The 20,463-nt window shown below is 40.0% G+C and overlaps 1 protein-coding gene across 2 annotated transcripts in view; it reads left to right on the forward strand.

Moving 5' to 3' along the window:
• The window catches only part of C2H11orf49 (chromosome 2 C11orf49 homolog), an 86,344-nt gene that overhangs the window by 15,475 nt on the left and 50,406 nt on the right, over window positions 1-20,463 (forward strand). For both annotated transcript variants that reach the window (XM_030038564.2, XM_030038573.1), the window contains one exon: window positions 11,815-11,945. In XM_030038564.2, the coding sequence (XP_029894424.1) occupies window positions 11,815-11,945 (131 nt within the window). The remainder of the gene's footprint in view (window positions 1-11,814; window positions 11,946-20,463) is intronic.

Consider the following 20,463-nt stretch of genomic DNA (forward strand, 5'->3'; position numbering starts at 1 on the left):
TCCCTGAGAGATGGAGCCATTCATTCTCAGTAAAACTGTTTGGGGGAGGGGCATTGGTGTTTGGGGTTTTTTTTGTGTTAATTCTGTGTGTTTTGAACAAATCAGTAGCCTCTGGGAGGTAACAATACTTTCAGGTTCTTACATAAAATGTTGATATTCTCTCTGATATAATCTTATGAGTGATTGCAAAAATAATATTTCCTGTGTTCCTCCAATACTCTCAGAATTCCTACATGTCTTCTGCTCTGGAGAGAAAAAGACAAAATTATCGCACTCAATGCAACACTGCACTGAGCCATGCAATTGGTACAAAGATGCTGCTGTCAATGACCTAGCTGTGAAGCAGCCCTTTGGGCTCAAAATCTCAGCTGGTATAATGTGCTTGATGGTTCCTGACAGGCTCTCACTTGGGATTCCTTGATCCCTAGGGCACTGCCTAAGAGTGCTGTCTGCCTCTCTTTTGCTCTTCAGTTATCGGTGGAAAGAGAATGAATATATGCACTCAGACACAGCACTCGTGCCAGGAGCTCTGAGGAGTAGATTTTGCAGCTAATGTGAATGAGTTGCTATGAGAGAGACATTTTCAAACTCTCTCTGCACAGAGTACATGGATTTGCAGGACTGAATTTGTTGACAAATCTTTCTGGGGAACCTATATTAGTTGCATGTTTCTCCACTTAGAGTGGTGCTAACGGACACAAAGCCTTTCTGTTAAAGTCCGTTTGTTGCCTTCTACTCTTGCCTCTACAGAGAAGAGTTGTCAGAATGGCAAAGTCTCTTCCTTGTAATCTAAGTTTCTCCAACGCACATTAGAAATTGGATTTCAATACCCTTGGTCTACTGTGCATGGGGTATACGTTTTGTATGAAAGCTATGGAAGATTTGGGGGTTGTGGATAACTTGGTTTATTTGTGATTAAAGTTATATAAATTTTGTCCAGAACCTCTAGATCTGCCACCTGAAGGGTGGTGTTTTTATTACAGAATTGCTTGACAGCAGAAACAGCATTGCTATCTTCATCTGACAGGCAGGATCTATGAATTCCTGGTTTTCCCAGAGTTGTTTCTTTGTAACAAACATTGCAACAAGTCCTAGCCTGACAAATATGCTGATTGGGATGACTGCTGTTGAGTAAACAGCTGGAAAAAATGCATATATTAATGGGAATAACACACTGATTCCCACTGTAGTTTGTATGTTGCCAATATATTAGAAAATGTAGTGTTTTCATCCCACATACTCAAGAATCTTACAGGTGAGTGGTTACTCAGATGAGCCCAAACCCTGGCAAAGAAATATGGGGGGGGGGGGGGGGAAGGTAAAGAAGCTTTTTGGTAAGCGGGACAATCTCGGAAGGCTTGCAGCCAAAGGAGTAACATAGAATTGAACATGAAAGACAATGTTTACCATTGATGGTGCATGCGATAATACACTCCGCTCAGGAAATTTATAATACTGTTTTGGTGACAGAAAAATCTAGAGAACTTGCCATAGCATATGAATGTTAGCACTTGATATCAGCATCTCGTGAGCACAGGGTAGTTAGTTATCTGTAGATAACCGTTCACTTATGCACTGATTTGAGCTGCACTCTGCTCTTGCTGTTTGAAGAGAGGCAATCACAACTTTTATATGCAGTGTGGTCAGATTATGATGCTTCTAGTATGTATTCACTGGTGTAGCAGTGCAGTCTTTGCCCACTTCTTTCCTATTCCTTTACATCATGGAAATTACATATTTATTTGTGGTCTTTGTCAGAATAGTTGCAGCAGAAGTGGACTGGCTACCTTATGGAGACCTTATGTAGTCGGGTATGTTTGTATTTCTTACAACCCTGAATGTTGAAATGCAACGCATTTGCCATGAAGTTGAGCTTCCTAATGATGGTTAAAGCTAATTGCATATAGGCAGTATTGATAGCTAATAAAACTGAAAAACAGATGTTAGAAATGTTCCAAAAGCCAAAGTCCAGAAACCTGGCAAATGGTACAAGCTTTAGGACTATATGTATCTGACAACTGTGTTTGTGTTTTCTCTCTGGGCTGGAGTTGAATGTACTACCCTCTGTCTAGTCTTAGCTCATAACTCTAGCACAATTCTGTTTATTCTTCCAATTTTTTTTATTGCTTTTCATCATAGTTGTTAATATTACTTGTACAAATTTGGAGATGTATGCATGATCCCTGATGGGAGTTAAAATCGGACTTTTGTGACACACTTCAAATGTGTAAATTTATTCTTGAAACAAGTCTGGATAATTTAGGGAGAGAGCGAAAAGGACAAAATCCTAAGGTTTGCTGAAAATTGATCTCTCTGATCTCGATCAGAAGGTAATAGAGAAGTAATTTGTCTTGGTTATGTGCATTTGTGATACCGTTTCCCTACTCCTCAGTCCATTCCACTGTCTGCATTTGGCAGTACAACAAAATAGATAGGCAAGTCATTGCTGTTCCTAAGAAAATCTTTACGGAGCCTCTTATACATGTGCTCTTTGTGGTTATTTTGCCATAACTCATTTCATCAGTTGGGTATTTCATAGTGCTTATCAGATCCTTTTTGGGATGCCACAGGGTCTTTTGTTTAATTTTATTTTCTCCATCAGTCTACTTGTTTTTAATATCTGTGGTATTGGGTAGTTCCTGCCTTATCCCTGTGCTTGCATTTCTGATCACAAATCTCTGCTCTGTTTTAGTTTGTATTCTTGCAGAAGTGAAAGGGCCCTTAAGTCAGAATTGGTGAACTGTGGCAATCTTATATTGTCCGTCTTACACTGAGGAGAGGTCTGTAGTAGAGCTCACCGTGATGCAAAATAGATATTCAATGCTGAGATCACAGTTTGACAAGCACCTTTCTCCATAATTCTGGAAAACTGCTCAGCTGTGCTTGCTGTTGGAATTCACCCTGTTGGAATATATAGGAAAAAATGAGAAATATAAATAGTGACATATTCACAACAGATGTACTGGGACTATTTACAGTCTTTTGCATACAATCTGCAACGTGTATATAAAGCAGTAATCTCTTTTCATGCTTGGTCACATGCTGTAAGGATTGAATTTCCTGCAGCTTCTGTAAATGTTTTGAAGAAAACTGGTTTAGTAATGTGGAATTGGCACCTGGAATTCAGTAGAAATGCACTAGGGAATAGCAGCTTTGGAAAAACATAATAATGTAGGAAGTTTGGTACACATTGGTGTGTTTTCCCTTATTATATGTGGGGTTTTTTATTTTTAAGAATTAAAAGGCATAGTTTTATCATTTTTCTGTTAGGAATATTTTTTTTTTTTTTTTTGGAACATACTGTTTCCTCCAATAAAATTTTTGATGTCTCAAGCTGTAAGAGAACCGCTGTTGAATACATGATAGCTTCATCAATAACTATACCTTTCTCTGTATTACTAACTCATATGGTTTAGTTCTGGTTTTAATGAAGCATTTTGGCGTGAGTCTAGGCTACTATATGTATATAGGAGATCAGTTTCAGAGGAGTTCTTGGCTTCCATCTAACTAAGCTTATAAGACTTTGTATTAAATTGGAATAAAGTAGTGTAAGTTTGAGGAACACTTTATTTTTCCCTGAAAGATCTTTAAGAAAAGATGGATCAGAATTTGAGGTTGGGTGGTTTTTTTTGGTTTTGTGGTGTTGGAAGGACTTCTGTATTCATTCTTAGGCTGTAAAATGTTGTGGTATCACAGAAAATCTTGAGGAGCATTTCTAATTGTCTTGCTAAGAATATGTGTGTTCCAATGTGGACAAGGTCAACAAATGTAAAATTTCTCCTAAATTGGATATACCAAGCTGTAAAACTCAACAAATGCCCATAACAATGGGAAGTGATAAGATCCCGTAATAGGATTCCTTATCCTTTACAGGATAAAATCCCTTAACTGTCTCTGAATGCCCGTGAATAGCAAACTGTTGAAAGTCTTGTAGCTTGCCTGAAAAAATCTATTTTTAAAATTTGGTTTATCTTCCTTTTCTTTAAAAAAAAAAAAAAAAGAAAAAAAAGAAGAAAAAGTCTAGTTTCTAGAAATCTGGATGTCTTCAGAGAACCTGAGACTTTCTATGCTGTGTAGTGTTGAAACTACACGGATTCCAGAACACATTAGCTTTAGAGACTTGCAGTAACCTCATGTCCTGCAAAACTAATCCTATTGTGTATCTTCAAATGAATTGGACAAACTGTAGCTGGTCAACACTGTAGCCAAGCAGTTGTGGTGAGCACAAAGTGGTTTAGCTAAGCAATCTCGAAATGCAGAGTTAGCATTAATGTCAAATGATGAAGCTTCATCTATATTAAGAAATTTTGGCAAGGTTCATTTGTTGCCATGATGGAAATATTGGAAGCTGCTCAGTCTTTGCCTTGGCAAGAACTATAGCACCTCAACTGAATAGGTGAGAAAGTATTAGTTGTAAATTTTTTTCTTATTCTGAAATTCTCCAGTCTAACCAAGACTGAAAAGAGCAAATATGGGGGCTGCACGCATGGCACCAGTATTGAATCTCTTTGGAACAGTCATTAAGTTATATTTCAGTAGTTCCTGCATCATCACAGTCATAACGTGATTGTGCTGCTACCTTTTAAAATAATTGGAAGTCTAATTTATAAAACATGGAACCGTCTTACAATAAGAGATACACGAGACTACGTGCAGAATGGAGCAAGCAGGCCCTTACTCATGCTTATACTTTGGCCTCAACTTTCTGAGAAGCCAGTTTGCCTTCACTTGGCATTATGCTTTGATCTCAGCAGTACAGGATGGGTGCAGTTATTCAATAATTTTCAAATTCATACTCCTCCTTCAGTGGACATTGACATGTTGGTATCAAAATCCATCTCCAGCCGATGTCAATTCCATAACTACTTCCAGAACTGTTGTTAGACTAGAGGAAATCTGAACACTACCTCGTGTTGCTTGTATTTTTAATAGTGTTTCTCTTCTTTGTGCCATCTTCTCACCCTTGCCACAGGTTCACTGCATGGTTTCAATAGTATCTTGTAGCTGGTGAATGAATTTCACAGCGTGATAGGGAGGGCAGAAATACATCTGCTGGTTAATAAAGGAAGCCAAAGAATGGAGATCATGGCTTTATGACAGTAAAGCTTATTGAGGACTTCTCCCACACCCTCAGCATATAGAAGGTTATAAAGCAGTTCAATAAGGAATTTTCTTCTTGCCCCAAAATGTCTAGTTGGACCAGTTTGAACAAATACTAAATACGTTATCTGGAGGGTTAGCAGTTTTCTTTGTGTAGTCATAATTCTGGAATTTTTTGTTATTTATTTATTTGTTTTAGGTTTTGTGGGGGGAAAGGGCAAGGGTTTTTGAGGGAAGCTGTGTAGCAACTTGCAATATCTCCATAAAACTAGTTATAATGGTATTCATGCAGCTGTCTGTGGTGCACAACTCGCTGTTTTCTACTGTAAAAACTAAATCTCTATTTGTACCAGCAAGACCTTTCCAGACTCACTGAAACACCATGTGGTCTGAAATAGCACCTGATCAGACTGAAAGAGCTAGTCCTGGGTGATTGATGCTTATCTCTGAAGGCTTCTTTACTTTTCCCTTAAGCACCTTGGAGGGCTTCTGCAGGACTATTTACCATCTTCCATTGTATGCCCTTTCCCATCTTCCTGAATACTAGGTTTCCCAGCTCATAACTCTTAAGAAGAAGCTTTATTTCAGAGTAGAAAGGGGCCCCAATATGTGGCCTATTATATCCATATCAGCTTGCTTACCCTTTTCAAATGGCTATTGTGTTTTAATAGGGCCCTGCCTGGCAGGGGGAGTCTTTAATTCCTACTACATAAGAATGGCCAGCTTGAGTTACAGCAAACTGCAGGATGCTGCTCTGATCAAAAGGCCTCTGTTTTTAGAGATCTCCCCCCTTCCCATTTGCTTTTTTTTTTTTTTCTTTTTTTTTAAATCCTGGGCTAATAATTCAACACAGTAAGGTCATTTTAGCTTTTGATTTGAAAGCTTCAAGGTGTTAAATTACTGACCTAGTGTAGGAAAAATTAAGGGAGGGGTACTCTAAAAAAGATAAAGGGATTCTGGGTAATAAAGAGCAAGCACAGCAACTCCTTTAATCCTTTCCTTCTCCAGAATCTGTAGACTGGTCTCAGAGCGTTTGATTTGCTACAAAGCAACATAAGAAAGCTTGTTCACTGCCTGCTCTGAGCTGTGTCACAGGTGGTGTGGTTCATTGCCTTTCAAAGAGTACTTGGGATAATCTCTGTACCACCTGTATTAATTCTGCCACGAATACAGATATTCCTGAGCCTATACCAAGAAGCCTGAAAACAAATCATTAAAATTTGTGTCACTCCTTTCCCCCTTTCCACACCCTTCAGCTGAAATAAACTTGAGTGGGTGAGACAGAAAGGATCTCAAAAAATCCAGTCTCTGTGTTTGCAGTGTTACATCACCCAGTCTCACCAAATGTTGAGAGTGTTAATGATTTCCTATCTGCCTGGCTGTTAAAAAAGGATTTTTCCTTAAAGCCAGTCATCAGGAATAACTTTCAGCATCTGTTTCGTCTTAACACTGCTAACACATTTCAGAGGAAGTGCCTAAAAAGCACTGCTAATTTCATTAGAGGAAGATGGTGATTTCCTTGAGGCTGACTTCATTGTCCCAAATTTTAATATCTGTGGAATTTTAAACAGCACTTGATAGAACAGCTTTGAATTGAGGAATGCTAATGCTCCTATGCTACCTTCCAAGAGGGATAGCTAAAGAAACAATCCAATGATCGGTCTGAATATTGCAAGTAGTGTAGTACACTTAAACCAATAGGTGAAGAATAGAATGATCTTAAATTAAAGTACGCTTGTGCAGCAGTAATGTATTCATCACAGCAGTGAAACTGGGATTTTTTTCCCAATGGTGCCTACAGTTTTAAGTGTTTGCTCTCTGGGATCGTTCCAGGGAAGGTAAACCTCACTTCCCGATTTCAGAGCGTAGCCTTGGGATAAGTGTGATTGGTCACTTGGGGATGCTTTTTGTGTGGATGAGTTATTTAACAACAGAAATTGCCTGGGTTTTAAAGCCTTTTGAATGTCAGTATTTTCTGTTGCTAGAGCTAGTTCTTTGTTACCCATTGTACCATAGTCTCTAATCCTAATACTCCTGATTATCCCTACTTACTGTGCTTTGGTTCACACTATGAAGCAGTCTTGGAGCTCGTGACCTGGGTTCCTTTCAGATGGAACTAAACTGGAAGATGTGTTCCAACTGCAAATGAGCATTCAGCCCATGGGACCAGACTAGAGCTAGTCCAGAGCGTGTTTCAAGAAAAAAATGAACCCCGAGATACCCATGTTGACATCAGGTCCTCTGCACTGTTTCTCTCTACAGATGTTTCAGTCAGTCTAGACATAGCCTCTGATGGCAACTTTGCATTTGAGACTACCTTATTTTTGTTGAAGACACTCAATTCTGTTTTAATGACTTAGACACCTGTGTAACTGGGAAGAAAAGTAGTGTGTGTGTGGGAAATTGTTTATGCTGCAGAAGCAGCATAAGTCTTCAATGTGATTTTCTTCCTTCATCATGCTCTGGATGGAAAATGCAAGCAGTAATGCTGTAAGTTAAGGAATAATGGTCCTTGTTCCTTGTTTTCCATTTAGTAGAGGAGGGATCCTGTGAACTCATTCAGCTCTTTGCATGGTAACCAAAGGTGGCACCTGCTAGGGGGACAGCAGGGTCCTGGCAAGCTCTTCTGTCCTTCTTGGGGACTTGGGGCGCTCTCTGCATTGTGCATATTTGGCTTTGCCTGAGGGAGAGGCTAACTAGTGTAGTGGGTTTCAATTGGGATGTTACCATAGCATCCTGGGACTTTTACAATCTATTTAGAAGTCCAAAGGTTTGAAAAGAGTGCTTGAAAGTTTCTGAACTCTGGCAAGTTGCCGAAATGTAATTACACAAAAGACAAAGCCTTACTGAAAGCAGCTCTGTTCAGAGAAGCAGCACCTGAGTGCTAGAGTTCCCAGCATAGCCATTTCTGAGAGTTGGGGCTGTTTTATCGCAGTGTCCTCCCAGAACTTTTTTTCTTCTTCTCAGGTGCATGTGCCATCCCACAAGCATAGACTGGGGGTGCTGCAAGATGCAGCTTTCTCAGCAGTGGTGTTGGAAGAGACTCTGTTCTGTGGTTTGGCTGCGCTGGGGCATGTGAAGAAAAGGAGTAAAAAGTAAGCATCTTGAAGTCCCTACTGCAAAAGTTTCTTTAGATCTTCCCATCGAGCGAGAACCTTGCTTTATTTTTCTCACCTTTCTCCAGAATATTCTCACAAGTGAATGGCAAAAGCTGTTTTGTTAACAGGGTATCCAGTTGCGTAACAATTCTTGCATGAAATAAGAGTGTTTGCAGTGAACTGGTGTTAACTAATGAACATTCACTTCAATTTCTAGTCTCAGTTTCAGCAAGACAAATAAAATCATGTCATTAGTAACTTCTGTTAATGTTCTAATTTGCCTGCTCTACTTACTGGTAATGTAGAGGGCCTGGGCAACCATTAGGTTTGCAATAGGAGGCTTGGACACTTGCAGAGTTGTTGAAAGCTTTCTTCTTGAAGGAATCTCTTGCAGATGGCTGCACTAAATGCCTAAAGAGGGAAAGAAGTTAACCAGAGAAGTGAAGAATCATTTTCCCTGCTTCTGGGTTCACAAACCCATTTCTAAATGATTGAGGACAAAGTAATACCTTGCTGAGATAGTTTGTTCACAAATCTTTCTCCTGCAAATGTGCTGATAAGCTCTGGCCACCTAACTTTGCTAAGGGTATGAGTTGCTCAGTGGGAGGAGGGCAGATAGAGACTGAGTAATGCTGAGGGAGGAATCTCAGCAGCTGGTGAACTTGATGAGAATGTTTGAGCTAAGTTTGTTGCTTTGCTGTTGATATCTTGCTTACTTAAGCCATTCCTCTGAGTCTGCAGCCTGTTCCATTTTTGTGTTCAAAAGAAACTGGAAAAGACATCTGTTCGCATGTATATAAAAATCATAGGTGCGGTGTTGGTCATACTCCCTGCATGCTGTTGGAATACCTGCAACAGCTTTGGGTTCTCACCACTTCTTTTTCTTCCAGAAGGGTTTGCCTGCAAGCCGTTACTACTTGCCACTTTAACAGTAACTTCACCTCTGAGCAATTGTTAAGGAAAAGGTGGCCAAGTTATTTTCGTATTGCCCATCTACCCATGATAAAGGAATTTCAAAATACATAGTTTGTTCAAAATATATAGTGTTCCTGTCTCTTGTAGTGACCTTAACCCTGCCTGAGAATAGATCTGTTGATTTGTCATTGGGCTGCTTGCTGGATAGCTCCATCATGGGCTGGCTCCTTTTGAGCTGAACTTTTACAACTTATAAAAAGGAATTTATAAAGTAGGGTCTCTGAAATGCAGCATCTTAACTGGGTTAAAATTCTGACTCCCATGCTTGCAGACTTGAGCTTTTGGGGAAAAATCCTTCCATTGTATAGTTAAAATCTGATTGCAAGAAATGAGGAATGAAAGAAACATCGTACCTCTTTTACTCAACTAGCTGGCGGCACTTGGCTGTCAGCACATCCAGGTGTGCTGATGTTCCAACATATCCACCCACTCTTTTAACTGAGTAAGCAACAACAAATGATATCATACCCTTCTGCCTGCTAGGTTTAGAGAGCCATCCCATACTGAAAATGCAAGTGACTCAAGTTTTCACTTACTAGAACTAAGGAGTAATACAGTAGGGCTGTCTGCTGTGAATTAATAGTATGTTAGCTTCATATCTGGACCTTTCCATGACAGTTGTGCCAGGATCTGCTTGCGGATGTTGCATGTGCTGTAGTTGTTCCGAGCAGCATAATTTGGTGCATTTAATTGTATCATTGTGCCTTCATCTTCTTTCCCTTCCTAAATGTCTCCCTTACTTGTGTCTTTGTTCTGAAAGCTGCCTTCTCATATTACACCAAGTTTCTTCTTTTTCATTAGTATCCTGCTTTTCTCCATCAGCTTGTCAAATAATTAGCGAAACAATGCAAATCAGAAATGAAAAAAGTCTTACAGGCTGTGGTTTAGGATGAGAAGATCTGAAATCCCATTTCCAGCTTTGTCGCAGGCATCTTGTGGGACTTTATGCAAGTTACTTTTCCTTACTCTGAACTGGTTCACTCTAAGGCAGTGAGCTACAGCACTTTGTAATGAATACTCTTTACTTACAATGATAGTCATGGGAGCCCTTTCCTGTAATTCTGGCATATTTTGATCAGGCACATGATTTATTGATTTATTTTAATCTCTTGGGACAATGGCTGTGCTTTCCTCTGGTTTGTACAGCACTAGTGCGTGAATAAGGGTTCATAAATACGAAATAATATATTTGTCCATGATGTTTACAGAAAGAGTATTCCTAAGTCCAGGATTCAAGAGTCACGAGTGTTTCTTAATAATAAGGTGATTGTACTTATTTTGAGTTGCATTTCCTTCTGGGTAGGAGGGCTAGAAACAGTGTTCTGCACCTAGCTTTCAACAGATGACAAAAAATTCAATCTACTCGCATGTCCTTGAGAACCAGGACACTAAAAAAAAGAAATTGTGATTCTTTTCTGAAAAATTGAATTGGCTTCTCTCCACGCACCCCCCAGTTGTTACATGACTTTAATTTTGCTCAACTCTGTCTGGTATAATTCTCTTTCAAATGTGAGACCCTTTTCTATACTATGAAGGATAAAGTGATTTAAACTCTTTGTATTTAAAGAGATGATTTAAAATTGCAAACTGAGGGGGTTCACACTGACCACTGGATTTTGTCTGTTGTGGAGATGCTACCTATGGAGAGGTTCTGCTGTGATGAAAGTAAACTTGTATCTTTTCATTAATTCTCTCCTATGTGGGAGAGTTAAGCTGCTGTCCCAAGTGAATGTTTTTAATGATCTCTCTGGAGTGTTTGAAAGCTTTGTCCCACTTGCACGATGCAGAGTGAAATGCATAAAATCTATCTTTGAAGCAACCCTGTCATTATACTTTTTGGTATAGAATGTTTGTATTTTGCATTTCTGTTGTTCTTGCATGTTGAGCTTTACAATGCGAAAAGGAGAGCTTCTTGTGCTTCAGAGAAACCTAAGACACATGTTTACTATAGTAAGTTAGCCTAAAGTGCTTACAACTCAAATATGAGAAATTTGTACTAAAATACAAGAATGTGAATATCAAATTGACTATTGATCATAATGAGCAGCTACTCTTTTCAAAATGCACTAGTGCAAAGTGGTGTTTAGTGAAGCGTCAATCTGCTTTTCATGACAACTGAAGTAGATTTTATGCATCCAATACAGTCAAGTTTCAGTAACCTAGAAATGTAATCTTGACGCTTCTGTTAAAGAGGGTTTTTTGGTGGTTTTTTTGGGGTGGGTTTTTTTTGTGTGTGTGTGTGTGTGTGTGTGTGGCTTCGTGGAAAACTGTGATAAGAATAGCAGTGAAATTCAAATGGTACTAAAGGAAAGGGCATCTTCTGGTCAGATAAACAACAATTACTCTCGGCCAGCCATTTTCCAATGGATTGGTTTCAAATAAGTGGCTCTTGGACACCCCTCGCTGAGATTCTTTAGAATGAATTTTACTTTCACAAACCTCTCATTCCTATAATTAAGTTCCAATGTGTGGTTTTTGCAAATAGCCTTCTCTCTAGAGAACAGATGGGTATAAACTTTGGAGATTTGGTTTCACAAAATGTAACTGCCAGTGGTTTTCTTGCTATTGTTCCAGCTGGCCCCAGAACACTCACACTGGTTCAGCTTTCTAACGTTCTCTTGTTTTGACTTTATCTCCACAGTTTTAACAGCGTGCGTCAAGGAACACACATCTTGTTCCGTGAGTTCAGCTTTGTTCAAGCTACCCCTCATAATAGGGCATCTTTTCTTCGGACCTTCTGGAGGTGTTTCCGAACAGTTGGGAAAAATGGAGGCAAGTATTCCAGCATCTGCTGGTGCTCTGCTACCTTGACATTAAAATCATTAGCTAAGCTATTAATGCAGTACAAATACCAACACTTCGTGCTATGTTGTAATGTTCTAACATTGTTAATAGGGAGACACCGTCACAGCTGCCTGTGGAATAGTTAAAAAATGCTTGCATGAAGTAGCATAGGAGCACCTTGTTGCCAGTGCTCCTTCCATTACAGAACAGCATGTCAAGCAACAATAGATCAGAGGGAGGACATTTGTAGGCCTGTGCATGGGAATGGATAGAGGGAAAAAAAAAAAAAAAAAGTGCTGGGGTGTGGTGGATGGGAGCTGGGAGCAGGGTAGTGGACCCAGAGATGGTTAGAATATAGGATATGGAGCATAAGGGAGGTAGGTGCTGAGATTATTAGGCAGTTGGGGTACTGAGTGCTTTGACTAGGAGCCCTGCAGGAGGTAGAGTATATAGTGGTGTTGGGCTGTAGGGTGGAGAATGCTGCTGCCTGAGCTAGTCCTGACACATCTCCTAGATGATTTTGCAGGATCCTGATGGCTGTGGATGGGGGACCACTGACAACTGTGTGACCTCTTCCCCAACCCTACCCACAAGGAAAAAGCTCCAATGCCAAAATAACTATTCAGCGCTGTACTATCTTGTCTAGCTATTCTTGTACTGCACTCAGTATATTAGGTATTACAGAATTGGCCAGAGTTCAAAATAAACTCATGTAACTACATGCAACTAAAATTACATTTTGTTTTAGTTTTTGATTCAGTATTTTAAGCAAGTACACTGAATATTGCTGTACAAATGTGAATTTTGGTGGGTTTTTTTTACTATAAGCCTCACTTGTTTCAGGCTATTCAGAGTGCTTCCCTTGTTGCAGGGAAGACTAAAACCATCTCTTAAATATAGGTAAAACCTCACCTTCTCGCTAAGCTCTGCAACACTTCTGCTCATGATGAATAGAGTTTGTAAGACTGTGAATAACAACTTGCACTTCTTGACATATGCCATTTAGTTCCTTGGAAATTAGACAATTGTAGTTAAACATGACAAAATTTGCTATTGAAGTGACTGACTATGTTGTCTGTAACACCTTCTTCCCAGTGATAGGTACTTTGTTACGTTCTAAATCACTTACATTAGTTCAGGGATAATATTTTTAAGACTTCAGATAAATTTTATGGTACTAATCTAACCAGAATGCAGTGAGGCCATATCTGATTTGAGGTCAGGTCATAGCCAGGAAAGATAAAGTGTAGACTCCTAGAACATATTTCTGTAGGAGAGTTAGAGATGATAGTGAAGAAGTCATCCACCAGAACTGCAGCTGTCAGTGGTAAACCTTGTTGACAGATTGAGAAGAAGCTATCTGATGAAAAGTAGCCACTGCTGTACTTCAAATGCAAGTTTTCATCAGGCTTCATCTATCTAGCGTCTGGCCTCAGCCAGATGATGGGCATCTGGTTTTTTTGGGAAGAACGAAAAAGTTTTAGCTACGTAATATCTCCCTTCTCTTTTACCTTTAGCAGTTTTATGTGAATATGGAAAAGGTTGTGGAAGAAAATATAATCACCACGGTACTTTGAAGGGGAAGGAGGAGCATAGGAACAAAAGCTCAGGTGGATGTTACTATGCTCTGGTTGTGGCCTATAAAGAGTTCATGAAGTCTGAGCAAATATGGCATGTTTACCTTGTGTATTTATACACTTACATACATTTTCTTTTTATATTAACTAGAGGCAGAAATGCATCACTTTAGAGAACTTGCTGTCGATATTTTCATCCCCTCAGTCCAATTTCTCTGATTCTCTAGCAGTAATTACAGTCTAGAACCTTGATTTTATTCATTTCGGTTTTATTTGCTATGGGATTTTTCTGCTATACTTGTGCATAGGGGAACTCAGAACATTCATGGTCTCTTAAGACCTAAGCTCATTTACTAAGAAGCTGCACCTGTGCAACATGGTGGGTGAAATATGGTCATTACCACACTCAGGCATAGATTAGACCTGGATTTTTTTCCTTGAAAAACATTGCTTTTAGATGAATGTGGGAAGGAATGCTATTATACAACAAATGGCAGCAACCAGAAGTGAGATCATTGCTGATCTGAACTGCAGAATTAGTCTCTTAACAATAGAAAAATTCACACTAAATGATGCCCAAAGCAAGTAAGACTTTCAACTTAGAGCTTTCTTTAGAAGCGTGGCTGGTGGTACATCTTCTAATCGGATTATTCCAGAAATTAGTTTTAAGTTGTTTCTTTATGATCACTACACTAGAACACAAGAACATATGTGTACATATCAAATTAAAAACAGTTATACAAGCTTGCATGGAATCATGACTCTATCTACAGATAGTTTGTTGCTACAGCATGTCATTTTATGATGATACAATTTTGACAATTTAAACATCATATTGTGTGCAGCAGTGTATTTGGTTTGCATGGCAAGGTTTTGTAGCGCGGGGGGGGTGGGATGGGTTACAGCAGTGGCTTCTGTGAGAAGCTGCTAGAAGCTTCCCCCGTGTCCAACAAGGCAATGCCAGCTGCCTCCAAGATGGACCTGCTGCTGGCCAAGGCCAAGCCCATCAGCAATGATGGTAGCATCTCTAGGATAATGTATTTAAGACGGGGGGGGAAAAAACAACTGTGTGACAGCATTTGGAAGAGAGGAGTAAGAATATGTGAGAGAAAGAGCTCTGCAGACCCCCAGGTCGGTGCAGAAGGAGGGGGAGGAGGTGCTCCAGGTGCTGGAGCAGAGATTCCCCTGCAGCCCATGGGGCAGACCATGGTGAGGCAGGCTGTCCCGCTGCAGCCCATGGAGGTCCACGGTGGAGCAGATCTCCACCTGCAGCCCAGGGAGGACCCCATGCCAGAGCACGTGGGTGCCCGAAGGAGGCTGTGACTCCATGGGAGGCCCATGCTGGAGCAGGCTCCTGGCAGGACTTGTGACCCCGTGGGGGACCCACGCTGGAGTGGCCCATTCCCGAAGGACTGCACCCCATGAAGGGACCCACACTGGAGCAGTTTGTGAAGAACTGCGGCCTGTGGGAAGGACCCATGTTGGAGAAGTTCATGGAGAACTCTCTCCTGTGGGAGGGACCCCACGCTGGAGCAGGGGAAGAGAGTGAGGACGAAGGAGCGGTAGAGACAATGTGTGATAAACTGACCACAACCCCCCTTCCCTGTCCACCTGTGTTGCTGTGGGGGAGGAGGCAGAGAAATCAGGAGTGAGGTTGAGCCTAGGAAGAAGGGAGGGGTGGGGGGAAGATGTTTAAGATTTAGTTTTTTCTCATTATTGTGCTCTGATTTGATTGGCAATAAATTTAATTTCCCTGAGTTGAGTCTGTTTTGCCTGTGAGGGTAATTGCTAAGTGATCTCCCCCCGTCCTTATCTCAGCCCATGAGCGTTTTGTTGTATTTTCTCTCCTTCTGTCAGTTGAGGATGTGGATTGATAGAGCAGCTTGGTGGGTACCTGATATCCAGCCAGGATCAACCCACCACAAGGATGTAGGTAAGTTATAGAGTCCTGGTATGAAATTCTGTTTATGCTGTCCTGCTTTCAGCTGGGATAGAGTTAATTTTCTTCCTAGTAGCTGGTATAGTGTTATGATTTGGGTTCAGTATGAGAATAATATTGATAGCAACAACTAAAAGCATCGGTGTGTTAAGTAGTGTTTATACTAAGTCAAGGATTTTTCAGCTTCTCATGCCCAGCCAGCAAGAAGGCTGGAGGGGCACAAGAAGTTGGGAGGGAACACAGCCAGGACAGCAGGATGGCCCAAACTATGGATATTCCATACCATATGACGTCATGCCCAGTATGTAAACTGGGGGGACTTGGCCTGGAGGGGTGGATTGCTGCTTGAGAACTAACTGGGCATCGGTCGGCGAGTGGTGAGGAATTGCATTGTGCATCACTTGTTTTATATATTCTAATTCTTTTATTATTATTGTTGTCCTGGTTTTTTTTCTTCCTTTCTGTCCTATTAAACTGTCTTTATCTGAACCCATGAGTTTCACTTTTTTTGATTCTCTTCCCCCATCCCACTGTGTGGGCGGAGTAGCGAGTGGCTGCGTGGTACTTAGTTGCCAGCTGGCGTTAAACCACAACAGTGGTTATCCTGTACTATGCAACAGAGCAGGGGACAAAGAACCTGCTGGTTCTGAAATTGGAAGCAGTATGGCTCAGATTAATGTTGGTATATTGCTTTTGAGACCTGAACTAGTCTTTCTACATTTGGTGTCCTGTGTCAGGTGTATGGAGAGTTGTTCATCGAATGTCCACTTTGTTTCAATAGAATTTGCCTTCTACAGCAAGATTCTGCTCTGTCCCAGTTTCTCTCCTGGGTTTGTTTCTGGACAGGGATTGCTCTGTGCTTCAGTATTGTCATCGATTTATGTCTGTGAAGAACTATGAAGGCATCTTTTGTCTAACTTTGTCAAAAGTATTACATTCACCTACTTCCATGTCTCCCAGGATGTTCTCATTTTTATTTATTCCTTTGCCATAAAAGTGTTTACTGCCTTTTTCTGCCTCTCATTTACTTTAAGTTTCATTCCATTTGAATTTCTGTTTTAGTAGTGAGTGGTGGCTTTTTCTTAGTTTTGTCCATCTGTGGAGGGTATCCCTGGTAAACTGCATATATGCTACTTCTGTGAGGATATAGGTCAACATAATAAATGACAACTTACATCAAAGCTTGCACCCTGGCTGGGGGGCAGCAAGGGATAATAAAATTAAAGATGTGAGACAGTGCGATTTCTAAGCTTATACAAACTCAAAAAAACCCCAAACAAACAAAAAAACCCCCACCATTCCACTTCTGAGTGTTTAATTGGGATTTTAGAAAAGCAGACAATATCTCACAAATGAGTGAACTGATTGCTTAATCTGGCTGCTAGTTGCTCCTCCTTGATGCAGGGAAATTTACTGCTTTGTCTGTCAATCATGAAATAACCATGCCTTGACTTGGAACATGCACTTCACTCACCCAAGCAGATGCATCTAGCCATGAGTTCTCAAAGGGCCAATAGGAGAGAAATCTATCTGAACAGGAGCAATACTTAAGTGTAACAATCCATGTATGTGCAGAACCATGTATACACTAATTGAAGTGCACTAACATTACTGTTTCTCTTGGGGAAATTACTGTAGATGTTACTTTTCTGCTTAATTCCTTATCCTTTTGAATTACTGGAAGGTAGTTCTTCATGGAGTGATGTGGCAACTTTTATGTTACATTTTTCTATGGTAGCCCTGCTACTTGATGAGTTCTGGTTACAGTGCCCTTCATAACTCCTTTTGTTTGGAGGTTAGATTTATTTTTCCTTTTGACTCCAAATAGTACCAAAAAATGACTAGCTTCACTAAATGTGATAGTAACATAATACACTTCAAAAAATAAAGAAAAAGTTTCGGGTTTTGGTTAGTTTGTTTGTTTGTTTGTTTTTAAAGAGGATTTCTGTTTGGTGATATGCTGGATCTGTTTTTTTTGTTTGGGGTTTTTTTTGGTTTTTGTTTTTTTTTTTTTACAGTATTTCCCACTGATTTTAGAAGCTTAGCAAGATGCAGAGTTCTATTTTCAAGTATGCATAAGCATATCTAGGATTCCATGCATTGGGGGAAAAAAAAAATTAGTTTTATTTTAGAATGTGATCCAGTGTCAAGAAACTAGGGTGGACTTCACAAAATTTCTTCTCTCTCTCAAACACTTACCAATGATATACAACACCCATACAGGTGGTTAGAGGAAAGCTAGCTTTTTTGTTGAGAAGCACAGAGCATAATACTCAGTTAGGAACAGATTTCTCCCAAAGGAAGGCAAAATGACCAGAAGTCTTGTTTTCCCTCTGCTTATGCTTAAATTGACCTCTTGGAATCTAGCTGACCTGCTCTTTTGAATTGTCTGTTCCTCAGGACTCTTTAATTAAAACTGTGCTTTCTCAGTTTAAACAGCCCCTGCAGAGTTCTGCTGTGAAGCTTCATAAGGTCAACATATGCCTCTCCCAACCCCCATGGCTTTCATGTCTTGTTGGTTCTCTGTTTTTAATTAAAAGATTTTTCCTTAAATGCTTTCCAGCCAATTAGAGAAATTTTGAACTGAGAAACTTGTTCCAGGCCTGACGTATTGAGAAGTGAACAGAAAGCTCAGTCAGGACCATTGGCACTTTTTTCTAGAGCCTCAGCTTTCTTTGGTGCTTTTCAGCAACTTTTCTTTTTTCTTTTTTCTGAGTGCCTCCCCCCTTCCTGGTCTCGCACCCCACCCCCCACCCCCCCACCCTTAAAAATTGCTTCCAGTAAATATAGCTGCTGTTTGATACCTTAGATATAGCCCTGGAATGGTTCAACACCAGATACGGGATCTTTTCCTTCCACTCAGGGGTGATCGTTACTTTATTTAGATGTACACAGCACTGAAACATAAAACTGCTGCAGAAAGTGTTTTGGACTATATTGGTTGAGGATCCTTTTTGCAGACTTAACCTCCCCTTCAGACAAAAAGTACTGTTACTGCTCATATTGAAATAAAATATTCTTATAATCTTATCTTGTTTCTTTCACATTCACCGCACGCTGCAATGGCTGCCTCTTTTGCTTCTGCACACTTGAATTAGGAAATTGGAAGCCTAACTACCTTTAGTGCTTGTGGAAGGGAGGTTTACCAGCACAACCAAGCACATAATCTCTGTCATGGAATGAGAAGAGTGGTATGTCTCTGACTAGTTCTTCTTGAGTTCACCAGGAAGGCTAGATTCCTTACAAAAATTAAAGAAATATCCTATCCGTATAGTTCATGTAACCTGGAGACTGAGAAGAGCTAGAAGGACCACTGTTCTCCCAGCTTTTTTGAAAGATGCTATTTTAATGAATTTACTGTCAAGATTACTTCCTTAAGGTTCCAAACCCCCTTCCTTCGCTTCGCTAGTGTCATTCTGATTCTTCCACATGGAACTCTTTATATTAAACTCCTCCCTCTTTTTTTTTTACTCCCTCCCTTGTAAGCCGTTACACTATGTCCATTTGTAGCTTAGCCAATCTCTGTTTAGTGAGATGCATAGAACAATACAGTGATGATCGCAGCACGTGTGAGAATCTTCTGCCCTTTCCCTTTTATTACAAAAACCAAATCAGATCTTTATACCATGTTGTTGTAGGAAAGTTTTTATGAATCAGTAAGGTCTCATAGTATGTCCTAAAGATAATTAAGCTGTGGATTTTAATACAGTGTTCTCTGGAAGCTCATTCTGCAGTGAAATAGCCTTGGCTGAAATGGTATATCTCCAGCCTTTATTCACTTTGTAGTTCCTTTGCCCTACAATTATAGCTGTTGTGATTTATGATTTATCAATGTAGCTCTGCATGGAACCACTGATGATTCTGGAATATCAGGACAAAGGATTTCTGAAGCTGAGGAGAAGTAAGTGCAGGATTACATTTGTAGAGATGGTGAGGTATATCTACAAGCATTCTAAGTTAAAACATCTGTATTGCATAGATCTAAAATGCATTGCAGTAATCGTTTGTAGAAGTAGTAGCATGTGGGTCAGTGATGGAATCTTCAGCTAGCCTCTCACTGAATTCAGTTCATACCATTCTGTCAATGCAGTTTGTGAAATTAAATGTAGTACGCTGGAAGTCCTCCTTATCTAATCTGGTTTTGTTCCCTGCCCCATTATTACATTTCCTTTTCAACTATATCTCTGAACATGCACCAGCTCACCTTAATTTCCAAATGTGTTTTCAACTTCATATTCTAGGTGTATGTCTCTCTAAATGTACTTTTTTTGAAAACCAATAGGCTTTTCTGTTTGTTTTCTAACGTTTTTCTGGCTATATTGTTTCTTTTAACAGTTCTTCACTGGTTGTGTCATTGGCAAATTAAATTAACATGTTTTTTACTTTTTGTCCCAGTTGAGTGAAACATTTAAATGAGCTTATATACAGCGATCGTTGTTGCATTTTGCTAAGCAATTATCCAAAATTCAACTGGTAATTATTATTACCATTTGCTTTGCAGTCTTTTGGCAAGTTTCCCATCCCTTTGACAGCATTGTTATTCAAACCAACTGAAATGGATTTTTTCAATTAAGACTTTTTTAGCTTCCAATATGGGCCTGAAGAGTTAGTATTCCAAATTGTGGAGAAGCTCCCTGGAATAAAATTAGTTCTAAGTTGTGTGATCTAGGCTGGGATTCTGAATGCTCCATGTTTCTTATATTAAATTAACTTGGTGTATCTCTCACTTGTGACAAGCCTTGAGAGATGATCTGCACACTACATATGCATAGGTGATCGTCCAGTAGAAGGTCTGTGAAGCTTTAGCTTCATTAACTAGTATGTTTTATGATGTTTCTGGTCCACTCTTCAGCAGCAGAGATGCTGAAATGGAGAGAGGGAGGTAGAGAAAGAAGATGAAAATCTTGTTTTCTCTTGATTTCTTATACTGTGATTTTCTGCAAAGAGGTTGTAAGAAAATAAGACCCTCTGTGAAGCCCACATCTGCTTT

This window comes from Aquila chrysaetos, chromosome 2 (genome assembly GCF_900496995.4).
Source record: "Aquila chrysaetos chrysaetos chromosome 2, bAquChr1.4, whole genome shotgun sequence".
NCBI classification, from domain to species: Eukaryota; Metazoa; Chordata; class Aves; order Accipitriformes; family Accipitridae; genus Aquila; species Aquila chrysaetos.